Genomic DNA, 19,730 nt, shown 5'->3' on the forward strand with positions numbered 1-19,730 from the left:
TTATTATAATAGACCCTTTTACATCAATTTGGTCTAAGTAAGAACTGATAGAAAGGTTAGATTTGGTTTAAGAATTAAAGTTTAGGTAAAAAATTTGACCTAAAAGTAATAATATCTGGGAGGTTAGATTTGCCAAAAGATACTGTCACTTCTAAACCAAAATGGATATTAATAGTCCAAACCCTTCATTGAGTGATATTGATTATCCTGCGTGGTGTCAAGATGATGAAGTGCCAGTGACCACTGCTGAATTGAGACAAATATTTGATGAATTGGCTGAAAGGTTTGGTTTCCAACAATCATCAAAGGAGAATATGTATCATCATTTATTAGCACAGTTGGACTCAAGAGCAAGTAGAACTACTACATATACGGCTTTGCTATCTTTACATGTATCATATATCGGTGGCGAAAATTCGAATTATAGAAAATGGTATTTTGCTGCTCAATTAGATCTGGACGATGAAATTGGTTTTCAAAATATGAAATTAACTGGAGAATCAAGAAAGAGAAATTTTAAATTTGCAAAAAAGAGAGGAACCTCAATTAATCAACAATTAGAAGAATGGAAGGAAAGAGAGAAAGAATTTGAAGATAATCATCCAAAGATTGGGTTAACAAGAGATCAATTAGAAAATGAAAATAATTTAAAGACAGCTGATTACAAATGGAAGTCGAATATGAAACAATTGACATCAAAACAGATGGCTAGACAAATTGCCCTTTATTTACTTTGTTGGGGAGAAGCGAATCAAGTACGTTTTGCACCTGAATGTATTTGTTTTATATTTAAATGTGCATTGGACTATGATAATTCACTAACAATATCTAATTCGAATCAAACAATAGAAGAGTACAGTTATCTTAATGACATTATTACTCCATTGTACACATTTTTAAAACAACAAATTTATAAAAAAAATTCTAATGGAGAATGGATTAAAAGAGAGAATGATCACCGTGACATAATCGGTTATGATGATGTGAATCAATTATTCTGGTATCCAGAAGGAATTGAAAGAATTGTTTTAAAGACTTCTGAAAGATTAGTAGATATTCCACGAGGGGACAGATATCTTTCTTTAAAAAATGTTACTTGGTCAAAAGTTTTTTATAAGACTTATAAGGAAAGAAGAAGTTGGATGCATTGTTTTACAAATTTTAATAGATTTTGGTTGATTCATTTTACACCTTTTTGGATATTTACTTCTTTTAACTCACCAACTTTGTACACAATGAATTATGTTCAATTATTGAATAATCAACCTACGTATCAATCAAGACTTTCAGTAATGGCATTTGGTGGAACTATAACTTGTCTTGTACAGATATTTGCTACAATATTTGAATGGAGTTTTGTTCCAAGACGTTGGCCAGGAGCTCAACATTTATCAACAAGAATGACGGGGTTGATATTTTGTTTACTTATTAATTTCTGCCCATCAATTTACATTTTTGGATTCTTTGATTTACATACTCATTCGAAATCCGCATATATCGTTTCAATGATTCAGTTCATTATATCACTGATAACCACACTATTATTTTCAATTCGTCCATTGGGTGGTTTCTTCGGGTCTTATCTCAAGAAGGGTGTACAGAAGCGACGTTACATATCGTCACAAACTTTTACTGCATCATTTCCGAAATTAACTGGTAGAAGTAAATGGTTCTCTATTGGATTATGGATATTTGTCTTTTTAGCAAAATATCTGGAATCTTATTTTTTCCTTACATTATCACTTAGAGACCCTATAAGGGTCTTGTCTACTATGGATCTTTCAAGGTGTGGGGGTGATGCAATATTCGGTAAATCACTATGTGTTTGGCAAGCCCAGGTTACACTGGTATTAATGTTGTTATGTGATCTTTGTTTATTCTTCTTAGATACATATTTGTGGTATATCATTTGCAATTGTATCTTTTCCTTATTATTATCTTTATCGTTAGGAACATCTATTTTTACACCTTGGAAGAATATATATTCTAGGTTACCCAAAAGAATTTATTCAAAGATCATATCTACTGTCGAAAAGAATGCTAGATTCAAATCAAAGTTATTAGTTTCTCAAATATGGAACGCAATTATAATATCGATGTACCGTGAACATTTACTTTCAATAGAGCATATCCAAAGATTACTTTATCAACAAATGGATTCAACCTTACTTGACAGTAAAACATTACGTTCCCCTACATTTTTCGTTGCGCAGGATGATTCAACATATAAATCAATGGAATTTTTCCCAAAGAATTCAGAGGCTAAAAGAAGAATATCATTTTTTGCACAATCATTATCTACTCCTATATCTGAACCTATACCAATTGAATATATGCCATCATTTACCGTCATTGTGCCACACTATTCTGAAAAAATCATTCTGAGTTTAAAAGAAATAATCAAGGAAGAATCATCTGGAAGTAGAATGACGGTGCTGGAGTATTTGAAACATCTTCATCCATCCGAATGGAGTTACTTTGTTCGGGATACAAAGTTGTTAAACATCGAGAACGAGGTGAAAATGAAGCTAGAAAACGATGGTCAATCTAAAATAATTACAGAATCCAGTAACACTGCATCCTCTGAAAATACTAACACTTTTTTAAATAAAGAAGAATACCGTGACGCTGAAAAATTAGTCCAAGATAAAATTAATGAGCTTCCTCTTGAACTTTTTGGATTTAAATCTTCAGATACGTCATATACCCTTAGAACTAGATTATGGGCATCGTTAAGAACTCAAACCTTGTATCGAACAATTTCAGGGTTTATGAATTATGGAAAAGCAATTAAATTATTGCAAAGAATTGAAAATCCATCTTTGTTAGAATATTTCAATAATGACTCTGATGCTCTTGAAAATTGTTTAGAAAATGTTGCGAATCGTAAATTTCGCATGTTAGTTGCAATGCAACGATATACTCAATTCTCAAAAGAAGAGATATTGGACACGGAAGTATTATTAAAGTCGTACCCAAACATACATATATCTTATCTGTCGATTGAAAAGGATCCTATATCAAATCAACCCATCTATTATTCTTGTTTGACGAACGGATTCGCTGAAATGAATAATGAAACAAGATTGAGGGAACCCATTTTTAAAATTCGTCTATCCGGAAATCCAATCCTCGGAGACGGTAAATCTGACAACCAAAACAATGCTATCATTTTTTACCGCGGAGAGTATATACAGGTAGTCGATGCCAATCAAGATAACTACTTAGAAGAATGCCTCAAAATAAGATCTTTGCTGAGTGAATTTGATGAATTGGACCTTGAAAATCCGGTCCCATATATTCCTGGTATTCAATATGAAGAGGAACCAGCTCCAATTGCAATTCTTGGAGCAAGAGAATATATATTCTCGGAAAACATAGGTGTACTAGGTGATATAGCGGCCGGGAAAGAACAAACATTTGGGACATTATTTGCCAGAACCTTGGCAGAAATCGATGGAAAGTTACATTATGGTCATCCAGATTTTATTAATGCTATATTCATGACCACAAGAGGTGGTCTGTCAAAAGCCCAGAAAGGATTGCACCTAAATGAAGATATATATGCTGGTATGAATGCGTTGTGTCGTGGCGGAAGAATAAAACATAGCGACTATTACCAGTGTGGGAAAGGACGTGACCTAGGCTTTAGTTCTATCTTGAATTTTACTACAAAAATTGGTGCTGGAATGGGTGAGCAATTATTGTCAAGGGAATATTATTATTTGGGGACACAATTACCCATGGATAGATTCCTTACTTTCTTCTATGCACATCCAGGATTTCATTTGAATAATTTGTTTATTTCAATGTCTTTACATCTGTTTTTCCTTTTATTACTAAATTTAGGTTCATTAAGTTATGAAACTGTTCATTGTTACAAAGTAAAACACTCAGTTCTTACAGATTTACAACGACCTATTGGGTGTTATAATATTGACCCAGCACTTCATTGGGTGTCAATCTTTGTCTTATCCATATTTATTGTTTTCTTCATTGCATTTGCCCCCCTACTTATTCAAGAATTGCTTGAGAAAGGTATAATAAAAGCATTTATTAGATTCCTACACCATATATTTTCGATGGCACCATTGTTTGAGGTATTTGTCTGTCAAATATATTCGAATGCTTTATTAACTGATTTAACTTTTGGGGGAGCAAAATATATTTCGACTGGAAGAGGCTTTGCGATAACAAGGGTTAATTTTTCTGACTTGTATTCCAAATTTGTTACAACTTCTATCTATTCAGGGTTGCAAATTTTTTTAATGTTATTATTTGCGACGGCATCAATTTGGCATCCAGCATTACTGTGGTTTTGGTTGACTGTGATATCACTTTGTTTTGCTCCATTTATTTTCAACCCTCATCAATTTTCTTTTTCTGAATTCTTTATAGATTATAGGAATTTTTTATTCTGGTTATCTTCAGGAAATTCAAGATATAGAAGGGAATCATGGGCTACATATGTCAAAACTGCAAGAGCCCGTTTTACTGGTTACAAGAAGCTCTTGATAACAGATTCATCAGAAAAAGGTAGAGACGATGCCAAAAGAGCTAATTTTTGGAATGTATTGTTTCCAGAACTGTTGATTCCTTTATTTGTGTTTGTTTGCAATTTCTTTGCTTATTCATTTATAAATGCACAAACAGGTGTAAAAAATCCTCTTCCAACGAATTCTGTTGTGAGATTACTTTTGGTGTCATTGTTACCAATCATTCTAAATATGGCAATCCTATTAAATCTATTCTTTGTCTCGTTCATTTGTGGACCTATTATATTATGTTGCAACGCTAATACTGGTGCCACTATTGCATTCATTGCGCATGCCTCTTCAATTATTTTTCACATTATGTCATTTGAATTAATGTGGTTTTTGGAGGGATTGGCATTTTCAAGAACTTTGATATTATTTATCACGTCTATAAATCTCCAACTATTGCTGTTCAGAATAGTAACCTTAGTATTTTTAACTCGTGAATTCAAAAGTGACAAATCTCATCTGGCGTGGTGGAATGGGAAGTGGTATCGTACTGGACTAGGTTGGAACATTATTCTACAACCGATGAGAGAATACGTTGTTAAAGTTATGGAATCTTCGTATTTTAGCGCTGATTTTTTCTTAGGTCATTTTTTACTTTATTTTCAGACTCCATTACTATTTGTTCCTTTTATTGATTACTGGCACTCCATTGTTTTATTTTGGCTCAAACCAAGACATGTTGTATGGAACAAACAATTACACACTAAAAAACAAATAAAATGGAGGAATAGAACGGTTCAAAAGTATTTTGTTTTTTACATCTTTAATCTGATACTGATGTTAGGTCTAATTCTGGCCCCTATACTGGGTTATAAATATATACCGGATTTTGACAAGCATCTTATTGATACTCCATTTGAAGTATTGATTCAACCGAACAGTCAAAATAATAATGACACAGGGTCAAATGCTCCTTCCTATATTCTCAGAACGACGCCTAAATTGATACCTTTTAAAACTGTGATGTAGAATTTTGAATTTCTCAAAATCAAAAGTCATGACATACTAATTATCCATCCTTTTTAGAAATTTGCTATATACTTCCTTGAACATTAAATAGGTTTAAATGTTACTTCTATATTGGTGTAATCTAAATAAAAATAACAAATTGAATTGTTGAATGAAAGAGCAATATTAAAATCTATATAACAGATGCAGATGGTACCCATACCCAAATATAATAATAATGATTCAGGATGGGTCAATGTACAGAGAATTGATTAGGATTGGTTTAAGAAAACCAGGCTTGAATTGTAGGCATGTATTCAGCAGGATACCGTTCTAACATTCCCATGGCCTCATTTGGTGGTAGTGTACCTAATAATTGTTTCACAGAAGTGGTAATTGTCTCTGCATTCTTACCAGTGATTGACTTATGATGTAGTGCTTGGATCACAACTTCAACAATATTTGGGATGTTAGAATGCTCGCAAATTACAGGGTTCTTGGAATTTATTAGATGACCCAAGTATATATAGTTAAAAGCTGCAGCTTCATCATCCACGGTTGTAGGTAACGATTTGAACCAACTAGATATATATGTATCCACGTTAGGGATATTTGAGTTGAATGCATATAATAATTTTGCAATGGAAGAACTGCTGTTCTCTGTGGCAGTTTGGTTTTCTTCAGTTTTAGCATCAGGAATTTGAATTACTTGAATTAATGTATTTAATGCAGATATGCATACATCACCATATGTATTTGGGGCATATTGGCTACAAGCTCCGATAACATATGCGGCACCTTGACGAATTTGTGGATCAGGGGAAACTAAATATGTAAGAACTGTGGAGATAAAAGAATCTTTAAATGAAGCTGTCAATTCACCATAATATTGAATTATGTCACCAAGGGCAACCAAAGCAAATAGTACCAGTATAACTTCTGTCTCAATCAAATAAGTATGGATTAATGGCCACAGCGATTGAAGTTGTGGTAAGAATTCTTCACTTGAAGATTTCATTACGGCTGCTAATGACTTGTTAATTTCATCCAACAAATCTTCGTCAGAAAATACATCAAATTCATCATCAACCTCTTCGTTATACTCGTCAGCTTCACTGTGACGTTGTTTAACTCTTTCGTATATATCGGAAAGATTGTTTTGAACACCTTTCGCATATTGGCCTGGAAGTTCAGGTGCTAATTTAGTGTACTGCATAATGGCAATACTATCAACCAATGCACTGTGGTATGCTTGAGTAATTTCTAACATAGGTTCTGTAGAAATACCACCAATTAATTTAGCGGATGCGACATTCCATAACTGCATAACATCCTCATTTTGTAACCCTACAGCGCCGACGATAGATGATAATAACACAGGAATCAAAGTTGCACCCGTAGCACGAACACCATCATGTAAGTAAAAATCAATAGATGGAATTGCAATTTCAGTTAAAACATCTTTAACATAATTTGCAAATTTGGTCTTCAAAATACTAGCATATAATTGCAGTAGTTCCATTGCTGAAACTTTATCGTCTAAGATTGATGTATGGATAGCAATATGCTTACCTTGGATTTGAACCACATCCCAATCAGAGTATTTTTGGAAGTCAGCTGCCTCCTCTTCTTCAATCAGACTGACATCTTGAGTGGCCTTAGCTGTTTCTAATAAAGGTGGTAGGACAATAGGTAGTAATGGAACAAAATCGTCGCCTAAGATACGGCAAATTCTACCCCAACCATGTTCTAAATATGATCTAATGGAATCGTCTTCATCTATTAAACTATTTTGATGGGTTAATAATAGGTTAATTAATTCTTGAGAGTGTTCAGAGAATTTTTGCTTACCGACAGCTGCAGCAATCAAAGTAGCACACTCAATACATTTACCCTTCAACACACCGTTATCATCGCTGTTATCTGTCTTTAGAACATTCAATAGCAAAGGCATTAATGTGTCATAGTATTTGATAAATTTAGTCTTAGCAGCCTCTGCAATAAATGCAATAGTAGTTAGAGCCTGTTCTTGGACATATAATTTGTTACTTTGCAATAAAATCAATAAGTTATTTAACAGACTATCCAGATAAGGTTCTAAAATACTTTGGTCAGCTTGTTCAGAGAAATTGACCAATGCTGCTGCTGCATGAGTTTGGACTCTATCAATAGAGGAAGAAGTCAATCTAGATATTAAAGCGGGTAGAATCCTGTCATGAGCAGTTCTTTGGATCAACGGACTGAAATCAGTTGAAATTTGACCTAAAGCATTACAACAACCGTACTGAACTCTTGGGTGTGGGTCAGAAATTAAAGGAATAATCATATCCAATACCTTTGGAATTTCTGCAATTAAAACATCTTGACAACCTTCTGCTGCTGAGGACAATGCCATCATGGCACCAAATCTTTCTCTCCATTGGGAAGAGCCTACCATTTGTTGTAAGTATTGGAAAAGAGTTGGTGCTAAGAACTCACCACCTAACTTTAATGAGACACGATCTAGAGCTTGACGAGCATGATCATAGGTGACCTCCTCATCATCCTCGGTATCATCTGCTTCATGCCATTCAGCAGCCTCGTCGTCGTCGATAGAGACTTCGGTCATCATTAACAGAGTATTTGTGACTATAGATTGAGCATAATTACCATTTGACTTACACATATGTGGAGCATTCTCACTGAACACTGTAAGTAACTCTAAAGCAGTGGTTCTAGCATGTGTCTCCAGATCTGTATTCTTAATCACAATATCTGAAAATTGAATGATTTGGTCGAACATATCTTTGAATAATTTTGGAGCCAGTTCAGCTAATTCAATTAATGATTCAAATACAGAAGCTAAAGCATCGTCCTTGTTATCATCTAAAAACTTTGGTAAACTGTTTAATAAACTTGGTAATAAAACACCAATCTTAGACCAATGTTTTTTTGGTAAGATCTTAAAGTAACCAACAAATGCAGTTACCGCAGATATTTTTACTTCATCATTGTCATCGGTGAAACCAGATTCAAAAATTGGAATAATGTTTTCAACTGGGACAGCGTTGATCAAATGTGGAACTGATGCAAGAATTCTAAAACTCGACTCTCTAAAGAATGGGTCTGTATTCTTTAGAAATTCCACTAATGCTTGTAATAATTCTGTCCATTCTGGTAATTCATCTTGAGCACACTCAGCAATAGCATCTGACAATTTGTGCCTTATATCCTTTGGTCTCTCAGACATGAATCCCTTCAATAAAGTGGCTCTTATTTGAGTCAATGCATTTTCACTAATATGTGTGATGTTCTTCGCAATGATAACTGTCTTAGATGAAGGTGGTGCTCTTAAAGCTAGTTTTCTGAAGAGGACTGCAGATATAGCAGCAGTTGTGAGATCTTGAGAGAATGCGGCCTGTTCTGCTAAAAATATCAGTAATACTTCAATATTTACAGCTGTAATCCAATCCTGGTTTAATCTAGTCTCAGCTGCAGAACGTATTTCATTATTTGGTGAGGCGAAGCCTTGGATGATCTCTATTAATGTAGTATTAATTTCTTCCGATAATGCAGACATATTGGATAACTGCAAAATGATTAGAAAATTATAATAATAATTTAAGTGTAAGGCGTTATCTAACTATTAAAAAGTTGGATATGTCTACCTTTTTTGATTATTTGTATACTGTATTGTAAATTTTCGAAACAAAAAATAGCAATAATAAAATTTCTTTAAATTATTCAGTAAAACGAAGATCCTAGAAACGAAGTGAATTAAGTGTAAAGAAATGTAACAACGGTTATATTCTTTTGGCAAATTCAATGGAATTTGTGGATGGGGTTTTTTTTCACTTTTTTTAGCCTTTGCCTTCTCTTGATCCTAAAATAAAATTACAACGTTTGACGGTCTCAAATTTCACTTTATATCCAATGCGTTATTTGGTAAAATTCGACAAAATTCAAGAATAATAGAATAGTATATTCAATATATATATATTTATTTAAATTGAAATACACAACGATTCATAGAGCCAAGCATTAAAACTTAAGACCAGATCATAACTATCAGGTTGTCAAAGACTCACAAGCGTTTCTCACATCTCTTATTGTTTCAGTTTTCCCAATTCCTGTTGGCCCTTGGCAGCGTTCTTCTTTTCGAATTCTAAATTTTTGTTAGCGAATTTTTCTTCAATTTTTCTTTCGCAGAAAAAAAAAATATTTGTTTTGCAGATGAATATTATCGCGCTATACGACTAGGGAGCAGGTTCCATGACAGTAAAAACTGCTGATGTCAAGTTACGTCGAGAGTTGGAACATATTATCAGTTACGAAGTGGTTTGATTTACTTAGAGTATCTATTTGATATGATATTACAGTGGGTGAGTGTGGAAGTTGTAAAATATAATATATAATTATGAAATTAAAAGCGCCGATGGCAGATGGCAGATGTTATTATCATTTAATGCTTCATTCCATGGCATCAAGTACTGAGAGAGTGATCATACAGCTGTCCTCAATGCAGATATTTCCTTGTGGGGATGCACCTGGCATTTCGATCTGACCATCAAAGAATTGATGTGCACCGTCACAGCCTTCGAATTGATCCTTGGATTCATCAAAACTCTTCTTGATATCATACCATTTGCCGAACACGATCAATAAGTTAGCCGGTTGTGTTGTCGTCGAACTGTCATTCTCATTTGTTTCTGGTTTAACAATTTTTGTTATCCGAGGTACTTTAGTTTCAACTTTAGAATATTTTTTCTCTTGTTCATCGTAGAAAAAATCACCAGAATTGGCCCAAATACATTGAGAATAACCATTTGGGAAAGAACAATCTGTGAATATCGAACCGAAGTTCTTTGTAACTCTAACATGGTAACCAAATGAAGATTGAGCACCGACGAAATCTCCGTATGCTTCGACTGGTGATACAACTTTACGTTCGACAGCATCTACCGTTACCCTAACATTTGTAGGAACCAGTTGGGTCTTCAATGACAATAGTTCATCTTTACCAATATTAATATATTTAGTCTGTTTGTACTCCTTTGTACTTTTGTTACTAGGATTTTCCATCCTTACAGCTAACCCTTCTCTATATCTACCTTCATCCTCATTGTAATGTCTCATGAATGGTAATGCTGTTAATCTTGGTAATTTTTCAGCTGCAACAAAATATTTCATATATTGTTTCTTAAATACAGATTTTACTAAATAGGGCGGTGTAACAAAGTATTGTAACAACGAAGCAATTAGCATAGAATCAGATAATCTTTGTTTATCGTCCGAATTTTGTTTTGTCTTTCTATCTCCAAGTTCTAAAATGACAAGCTCTCCAACATTGAAAATAGTGGCAGCCTTAGCAATTTGGTACACGATGTGAGTTATTTGATCTAAATTGGTACAATTTTTTAAAATAGTAGTTGGAACACAGATCGAATGGTTCAAAATCTTGGTATCTACACGAAGAGTCTTTTTTGGCTTTACTAGGATGTGAGTTTTCTTCGTGTTCTTCTTCTTCGTAACGATAGTCTTATTGTCAAGCTTCAATTTCTTGCTAGACCTGTTCTTTGGTGTTTCATTTTCCTTTCTCTTTGGAGCCATTTTTGTTATTATACTTTTAGTTATTTAACGGTTAATAAGATACTAATGTGATGGAAGTGTCTTCCTTGACTATTGAAGAATAACTATATAATATGTTTTATTTCTGTATGACGTCTAACTTTCGAAGCTCATCGATTTTCTTCTAATTTGAACTGAAAAAAAATTTTCAGAATTTTGCAGCGGCCTAATTATATTTTATTATAGTACGTAATAATAGATATGAACAAATCATTGTTACATCAAATATATATATATATATACGTATGTATAGATATATATGAAACAGCATAGGTACGTGTCTAAAGCTATTCATTGGCATTTATGCTTTCAAGAGAATCCACTATTTATACTTTGGCTCCCTAGCATTCCCATTATCTTTTCTGGAATTGTTATTTATAAAAGTTATTACGTAAATTTTTCAATTAGAAAGTGGTGACTTGACGTAGTTAAATGTTTCATTCGTATATTTCTGTTAATAATCACAGAAGAAATTATTTATTGCTCGTTATCATCAACATTGGCATCGTTTTCTTCCTCATGCATCTTTTTGTTCTTGAACATCTCCCTTAGGTCGTAATGTTTCTTTCTCATTTCTTCAAACTTCTTATGTCTTAATTCTTTTGCCTTGCCTTCATCCAATTCATCTTCACTTTCAATATCTTCCTCTTCGTTATCATTATCTGCCATATGTACTTCCACGTCATTATTATCGGTAGTATCCTTTATGTCATATTCTGGTTCACCAAGTGTAAAATCGTCCAAATCAGACACATTTGGTAAAGCAGCTGCCCTATTACTACGATCATCATTATTATTATCCTCAACATTATCTTCCTCGTCATCATCTCTATAATATTCACCTTGAGGATCAACAGCCCCTTGGTAAGGGGTCTTTGGTTCATCTATATGAATATCAGAATATTGTTGTTTTGTAACTTCATTTTCTGCCAAATTTCTCTTGTTCCATTGCAATCTCTCTTCCTCTTCTTTCTTCAATTGTAGCACATCTTTCGGAGGACCACTTGGTGGTGTACGTCTAAATGTGTTACCTTTAGAATTTATAGCTATATCCTTCTCATCCATATCACTCGGGTAATCTTCTATGTTATCGCCATCAAACTGCTTATTCATAGTTGTGATACCTTGTCCAGAGGTGAGTTTTGCATTTAATTGCGTATTTTTATACACTTGTTTTCTGAACTCACTGACATTCTCATTGCCATCTTTGTGACTGACCTCATCTTTGCTTAATGGATTCTTTAAAATACCTCCCATAGTTTAAATATTCGTTATTAATCCCCTATTCTTTTCTTAAGAAATAAAAATTTGAACTTTAACACCTTAATGAAGTAGATCTTCTATATATCCCAAACACGTTAAACAAAAATTATAAATATTAGTGCCGATGTATATATTTTACACAATTTCCACGTATATCTTATTTATAAACTGTTTCTATTTATGTTTCTTCTACCTCTTTAATGTAATCTATTATCATTTGTTTTAATCCTTGTTTCCTTATTTAATTGTTGTATTCATAATTTCAGATTTCTTCATCAAAAAAAACCAACTCATTGGGAAGGCCGAAATTTCAGAGAAGAACCCCACACACATACACAGTGGCATATTAATCAAAGGGGAATGAAATACACTTCTTTCAATATAAAACGTTTCATAATAATGTGTGCATATATCAACCGGATCTACATTGCACCACCATATCAAATATATATACATATATACATATACCTATATACATATACCTATAAACTCTTGTATGCGCTATTAATACACTTTCTTCTTCTCGTCGACCGATAAGGTACCTGCACCTGTGTTAGTAACCAATAACAGGCCACCGATGATACTTAAGTTCTGAAAGAATTCATATCTTAAGAAGTCACGTTGAGCATCACTGTAAAACCAGTAGTTGTTCAAGTATAAATTGTAGAATGTCAGGATGGTTACCAGCATAATTGAGGCCAATTTCGTTTTATAACCAATCGCAAATGCAACAGTGTTTATGATGGTAATGAATACAGTAACCCATGATTTCTTAAGTGTGAATGCCATGAACATTAACACTATAAGGATTCGACCAGTCAATAACAAATAACCCTTGTGAACGGCATTACGATCAGTCAATTCTGGTAGCATACCAAATGTGGTCTTGCTCTGTGCAATGGAATCACTAAATTGGATTAGTAAACCACCAATGACACTTATGTTACGTAACAAAAATGAAGAACCACTAAAGAGACCATAAACTACTGATTGTATAACAATACAGCCTACCAGAAGTCCTGTTGCATAATTGACGTGCTTCCTAGCTAAGATCATAATGGTACCTATTAACATCGATAAAGAGACTGTGGCAAGGAAAAACACGACAAAAACCCAATTGTAATGTTTCCATTGGTTCAGATAAAACACTTGGTCTGACCATTGGGTCACAATTCTTAAAGAGTCCTCTAAGAAAGTAGCAACGATAAGAAATCTGGCAATTCCGGGAATGAAAGGTCTCACCGCAATCACAGTTGGGGTGGTAGTAAGATCCTCAATAGGAGCAGTATACTTATCAAACTGTACCGCAACATTCTTCAATGTATGATGCCAACTAGATGGTGGTTGGTTTGGTTGGTTTCGACCGTAGTTGTTATTGTCGTTACTAACATGGAATGGTGTTGGACGAAACTCCTGTTGCTGCAGCGGTTGTTCTTCTTGTTGCCTTGGAATGGGCTGTTCACCAGGGCCTCTATATGACATTTCTCAAAATATTATATCTATATGGATTATATTTAACACGAGCCAATTGGTTTCCAAATAAATATAAAACCGATATGCACTTTGTTTTAATTTCTCTTTTCATTTTAAATATTTACCACCAGTGCCTTCTTTAACTTGTTCGTTATTTCGCCCTTTTTTTATTAGGTTTCCCCATACAAAATCGATTTTCGTCGTTTCATTTTCGTGAAATTTTAATTTGGTGGCATATAAAATTAAAATATATGAGAAACTCAGAAAGCAATAAAAAATAAAGCGGTATTAAATAAATTTGATATTTTGTTAATGCATTTAAAAAAACAGATTATACATGATCTATAAATACTACTTCTTAAGCAAAGTAAGCAACAAGACTGGCTGGTAGTTTACCAGATTCAACGAAACCCTTAGCAGTTTCAGTTAAGATGGTCTTAGAAGCAGAGGCATCGGCTTTAATCTTGTCGGCAACATCAACTAATTGTTCATCATCTAAAGAGTCGACAATCAAAGTAATTTGTTCGTCAATAGCAGCAGCTTGGGCAGAGTCACCGAAGTAATCGTTGTCCTTACCAGCGTTACGAATAGCTCTCTTGTTCTTCTTCTTAGCAGCCTTGGCAGCTTCCTTACCCTTCTTCTTGTCAGCCTTGGCATTGGCAGCAGCCTTGGCTTCTTCTTCGGCCTTAGCCTTGGCTTCAGTTTCAGCCTTAACCTTAGCTTCAGCTTCAGCTCTGGCACTAGCACCAGCTTCCCATTTCTTTCTTTCTTTTTCCTTCTTTTCATTATCCTTGAACATCTTGATACGTGGATCTTCATTCATGGCTCTTTCAACCAACTTGACTAATCTAGCGTTGTCAGCAGTCTTCTTTTTATCTCTAGCGGCCTTGTTCTTTCTTTCAATGTAACGCTTGTGGTCTCTGTTAGAGGAATCATCTGGAACATCTTCATCTAGGAACTCAAAGGTTCTCCAGGAGTCAAATCTGTGCCAGAAGGAGTAGAATTGTTCAACTTCCTTTTGAGTAGTTTCAAGGGTACCTAATTCTGGAACTGGAGACTTCTTAGAGAAACGAGCTTCGGAGGCAAAGACAGGAGCCCAGGCTTCGAAGAAATCGTATTCAGAGCCCTTCTTTGGTTGTTCGACATCAGCAACGAAATCACAAGAGTCGTATTGCTTTCTCTTGTTTTTGTCAGTCAAAGTTTCAAAAGCCTTTTGAATGATCTTGAAGAAACCATCTTGGTCTAGACCAGCACCGGAAGCAGATTGTTTATCTGGATGGTACTTGACAACTTGCTTTCTGTGAGCCTTAATGATTTGGTTTTCAGTGGCATTGCAACGTAACTTAGATAGACCCATGGCAGCGTACAAATCAGCAGTCTTCCAGTCACGAGCATCGTGACCAAGTAAAGTCTCGTCAGCCAATTCAGTATCAAACAATAGTTCATCTGGGTCAACGTTGGATTCATCAACAGTCTTAACATTTTGTTCAGCTTGAATCTTCTCAAACTCAGACCAGGTGTGGTTTCTTAGAGTTCTAGTAGCATGGTGCATAAAGTCCTTGCCGACTGGTTCGATTGGACGACGAACAGATGGAGTCAATTTAGCGCCAGCAGCGACAGAGACAGTGATGTCAGATGTTAGAGCAGGTAGGGATAGCATTATCGTATAGTTTTCCTGATGTACAGCGTATTATCACAATATAGAAAACAAACTAGGAAGTATATTGCAAACTCAAACTACAAAAGAACTTATTATATATATCTAAATATATATATATTCAGAAATAAAAGAAGTATTGACAATTCAGTTCATCGAACTTGCAAGAAATGAAAAAAAAATTTTCATGCAGCGAAATATAATTTCCGATGAAGTTGAAATGAGAGAGAGAGGAATAGAAAAATGAAATTGACAGAGAATTGTCCGTACGAAGAATAATTATTGTTTATGAAAGACTCAAGCTAGAGGAGGGAACTATTCAGTTCAAATATTGTGAAGAATGGACAAGTAATCAAGTCAATATGAGTATTGCAATAATTTGGATGGGCTATCTGAGCTGGTTTATATTATAGTATTCTTCAATAAGACAAGCTTGGTGTTCTTCGCTATTGTTAAGATAAGCCTTTATATAAAATGGGACACCCTTTTTGAATTGCATAAGCGATGAGCTGAAAATTTGCTTATGTACATACATAAATATATAAAGAGAGACAGGATATGAACAAATATATTGTTCACACCTATCCAATTATACAAGAACAAGCTCGGAAGTAAATCAATACTTAAAAATGACTACTCCTCAAAGACAAGACTTTATACTGTTCAGCGATCAATCTGTCATGCCTTCAGAGCTGCGGGCAGTGACCGTAGAGCCAAAGCATCATTTGTTTTTGATTACTTCTACCATGGCTACACAACCTCTTTGGTTGATTAATGCCTTGGTAGAGACCTGTATCTCTGGAGGACCTTTCTCATTAAATGGACCATCTGTGTCATTAAAGGCTAATTCTAACTCTTTGACAACTATCGCGTCTTTGGTGCATGAGGAAATATTTTATCATAATGCATTAAGGAAATTGAAGGTTAATGCTAATGGGTATCAAATATTGGATGTTTTAACAGATTTTGTATTGAAGAATAATGATAAACCAAGAGATAAAGTTTTAGATGAATTATTGGAAAGATTCCCCACAGATGTTCAATCCACTATTGTATTAGAACAACCAGAATTACTTTTATCATTAATTCGTGGTCTCACGGCAGATGAATTAAACAAGAAGTTTATATTACCACTGATGAAGAAATGTAAACTATTGATTGTTGCCTCAAGTATTGATCTTTTCCAAGATAATGAGAATGAACCTTTGGATTCTAATAATAATGATGTCCAAGAATTTACAAAATTTGTAACCAGTCTTATCTACAATAGTATTGTTGTAATGAATTTGAGATCATTGGATACTGGTCGTTCTAAGGATGTTACTGGTTCATTGATGATCTCTAGAGGTGGTCAGTCCACAAATTCACCACTTTCTGTGCATGTGGTAGAGAACGAGTATCTATATTTAACGCAGAGGGATTCCACCAGATTATTTTATAGATAAACAAATTGTTTGTAGTTGTATTTATGTACTTTATCTACTTTTTAATATTATTATCGTTGTTTTGAAAGAAATATATATTTGGTTATGTAATTTAGGGTGAATACTTAAAATAATGCACAAGAGTATATTATAGCTTGGATTTCCTATCCTTTATTAATTCGTCTAATTTAAACTCTACAGAACACCTTGTTTTAATCAATGATAGGATAGGCCATGTACTTCTCTCGCCGCTGTTGATCCAGAATTTGATATTATCTAATTGGCCTTCAACGATCCTCGTTAGGGATAACGATTTGATATTAGGAACAATAGCTATCTCAACGGCACTACGTGGTGTCCTTTCATCAATGATTAACCTTTTCACCCATGAGCTTAATAGTCCCAAGTTATCCAAGACTTGCATTCTATGATAAAATTCCATTGTTAATATATTTTTCAATTTTCTTTCTAGATGATATTTGAATTTAAATGCAAGAGGTTCCATCTCTATAAAATTTATCTGAGAGATCCCTATATCAGGTAAAGTCTCTAAAATATTATTTTTTGTTTCTGGATAATTTTTATAATAATAGTATTTTGAGGTTTTAATTTCATGTTTGAGGTCATTCACTACAAATGGTGCTAAATAAGGTCTTGCTAATGATACAACAAAATTATTCACATTAAATAATTCAGTCAGCCTTGTATATGGATTATCATTATCATTTGGAGTTGGATTTATCGAGTTTTCTGGTGCTAAAAATTTAATATGTTTAAATTTTTCTATTGTTAAAAATGGTACAATATCATTATTCAAATTTTTGCATAATAACGTGGTATCATTGGAAACAATATCGGAACCAAGACTACACATTACAGCAGATCGTATTAAAACGTTTGGTGTAGTCACATAATTCAATAAATTTGGACATGAAGTATCAGTTGGGTGGATTACAACATTGAATATCTTATGAGTCTTCTGATATGCTTCTTCGAAAGTTATATCCTTAACGACATATTTAAGAACAAATTGCATGAATAAATATACATCTTGTGAGTAACCATGATGGATTAAGTTTTGTATCAAAGTACCCAGGTTTAAATGTTGCTCTACATTACCATAGCCACATAGTTTTAATAATTCAGGGTCATCTTTAATTATATTAAGGATCCCATCGTCGTCCAGCAACTCTGACATCTCTTCATTGGATAGACATCCAAATACAGCAGCGACACATGCACCCATGGAACTAGCACTAATAATGTTTGGTAGTAATCCTTGAGACAATAAACCTTTAATTACACCTAAATGAAACAATCCAAATAATGAGCCACCTTGTAGAACCAAAGCAGTAGTTCCCAAAGAGAATTTACATCTTTGATAAAATGATGTTGGAGTTAGAGTTTGAGTATTTAACATAGTTAACCCTTGAACTGTCCTTTCAAGGTATTGTTCAATTAAAAGTTTTGTTCCAAGAAGTGATTTTGTAAATAATCTTTTATCTGCTATTCCAGCAAAATTTCTTAACATACATGGACCTGTGGTTGAACATTTTTCTTTAACTGTATCGTAATCATTACTTTCTACCGCTTTCACTAAAATCGAATATTGTTCTAATACTGAATTAAAATCGTAACGTCGTGAAAAGAAATTTCTTCTCCATAAGTTTGCACCTGTAATATCGTCAACTTTTCCTGCAGTTTCTTGCCATTGTTCATAAGATTCACATACATCTAATTTTTGGATAGCTTCATAATAAACTGTACGAGATTTTGGTCTCAAATAATTTAATAATTTAAAGTACCAAAAATAAATAATATCAGCGATTACATGTAATAAATTCCAAAAGAATGGTGGTACATGGTCCAACGTTGCATATGTAATATTAAGAAATGTATTCTTCAGAATGTACATCTTAACCTATATGTATATAGATATAGATATAAATATGCGTATAGGATGCATAGATTGTTTTGTTGGTTAGAATTATAAGTAACACGCTTTTATTATATTCTAAAACTACGTTTGTTTTCTTCTTATTATTCTAATGTTATGTAAGATTCAGTTTTTCCTTTCTGGAATAATTAGTCTGTTTCCTTGTTTTGTTCCCTTTCCTCTCTATTTAGTTTTCAATTTTTTAAGGTCATTTTCTCGCATATTAAATAAAATGAATATTCGTGAAGTACGGTGTGATATTCAAATTTTATAGACATTCAGAACAGAAAAAGGACATGTAATATCGTTTCAACTAGCCTCTACAGTTAGTATCAAGTATATGTTCATCATTCTAAATATTGAAATAATCGTAATGTCAACGCTTGCAATGATATAAACTGGATGATGAGCTCAACTAACCATTTCCAATATATGGCATGACACATACATTGTTCACTGGTTGGATACTTCAACAACAATAACCAGCTTCTGAATGGAAATTCCCAAATTGAAACCACTAACCTCCTCGTCCCTCCTTTAAATACGTTTCTCAAATAGCCGCCCATACAAAACTCTATTTCGAGTTTGGCCTTGCGCATCTCAAGTGGAGGTTACCCGCATGATCTGGAAAAAAACTTTCTCAAGCTTTTCCCACGGCCAAATTTACTCTCCGTCTCAATATAAGGGTGGCAAAAAATATAGAGAGAAACAGTAATGGATAGTAACTAAGAAGAAATTGGATTCGTTTTCACTCTCTTTTCATATTAGGAGGAAAATAACTATATCAAAACAGAACAGAGAAGGTAAGGATAAGTTTAAATAAATAATCTTGTAATTGAACTATCTCTTTAACACAAAGACTATTTTCAAGAAAGTTA

General features: G+C 33.9%; 8 protein-coding genes across 8 annotated transcripts; 2 read left to right on the top strand and 6 right to left on the bottom strand.

Annotated features, from left to right (window-relative positions):
* Positions 1–161: 161 nt before the first annotated feature.
* FKS3 (putative 1,3-beta-D-glucan synthase) lies at positions 162–5,513 on the top strand (the record flags this gene model as incomplete). Its single annotated transcript, XM_041549141.1, has 1 exon — positions 162–5,513. One exon carries the CDS (start codon positions 162–164, stop codon positions 5,511–5,513), a length of 5,352 nt encoding a protein of 1,783 aa, XP_041405075.1.
* Positions 5,514–5,775: 262 nt separating this feature from the next.
* PSE1 (Pse1p) lies at positions 5,776–9,051 on the bottom strand (the record flags this gene model as incomplete). The annotated part of the gene is made up of 1 exon (XM_041549142.1): positions 5,776–9,051. One exon carries the CDS (start codon positions 9,049–9,051, stop codon positions 5,776–5,778), a length of 3,276 nt encoding a protein of 1,091 aa, XP_041405076.1.
* Positions 9,052–9,941: 890 nt separating this feature from the next.
* On the bottom strand, positions 9,942–11,081 carry KABA2_02S10318 (RNA methyltransferase; the record flags this gene model as incomplete). The annotated part of the gene is made up of 1 exon (XM_041549143.1): positions 9,942–11,081. One exon carries the CDS (start codon positions 11,079–11,081, stop codon positions 9,942–9,944), a length of 1,140 nt encoding a protein of 379 aa, XP_041405077.1.
* Positions 11,082–11,576: 495 nt separating this feature from the next.
* Positions 11,577–12,356, bottom strand: GLC8 (Glc8p; the record flags this gene model as incomplete). The annotated part of the gene is made up of 1 exon (XM_041549144.1): positions 11,577–12,356. The coding sequence occupies one exon, from the start codon at positions 12,354–12,356 to the stop codon at positions 11,577–11,579; it is 780 nt and encodes a 259-aa protein (XP_041405078.1).
* Positions 12,357–12,866: 510 nt separating this feature from the next.
* On the bottom strand, positions 12,867–13,844 carry KABA2_02S10362 (uncharacterized protein; the record flags this gene model as incomplete). Its single annotated transcript, XM_041549145.1, has 1 exon — positions 12,867–13,844. The coding sequence occupies one exon, from the start codon at positions 13,842–13,844 to the stop codon at positions 12,867–12,869; it is 978 nt and encodes a 325-aa protein (XP_041405079.1).
* Positions 13,845–14,193: 349 nt separating this feature from the next.
* Positions 14,194–15,495, bottom strand: ZUO1 (zuotin; the record flags this gene model as incomplete). The annotated part of the gene is made up of 1 exon (XM_041549146.1): positions 14,194–15,495. The coding sequence occupies one exon, from the start codon at positions 15,493–15,495 to the stop codon at positions 14,194–14,196; it is 1,302 nt and encodes a 433-aa protein (XP_041405080.1).
* Positions 15,496–16,121: 626 nt separating this feature from the next.
* Positions 16,122–16,937, top strand: ELP6 (Elongator subunit ELP6; the record flags this gene model as incomplete). The annotated part of the gene is made up of 1 exon (XM_041549147.1): positions 16,122–16,937. The coding sequence occupies one exon, from the start codon at positions 16,122–16,124 to the stop codon at positions 16,935–16,937; it is 816 nt and encodes a 271-aa protein (XP_041405081.1).
* A 127-nt stretch (positions 16,938–17,064) lies between these two features.
* On the bottom strand, positions 17,065–18,831 carry TGL3 (bifunctional triglyceride lipase/lysophosphatidylethanolamine acyltransferase; the record flags this gene model as incomplete). The annotated part of the gene is made up of 1 exon (XM_041549148.1): positions 17,065–18,831. One exon carries the CDS (start codon positions 18,829–18,831, stop codon positions 17,065–17,067), a length of 1,767 nt encoding a protein of 588 aa, XP_041405082.1.
* Between the last annotated feature and the right edge of the window lie 899 nt (positions 18,832–19,730).

This window comes from Maudiozyma barnettii, assembly GCF_903064755.1.
Source record: "Maudiozyma barnettii strain CLIB 1767 genome assembly, contig: KABA2_02, whole genome shotgun sequence".
Lineage (NCBI taxonomy): Eukaryota > Fungi > Ascomycota > Saccharomycetes > Saccharomycetales > Saccharomycetaceae > Maudiozyma > Maudiozyma barnettii.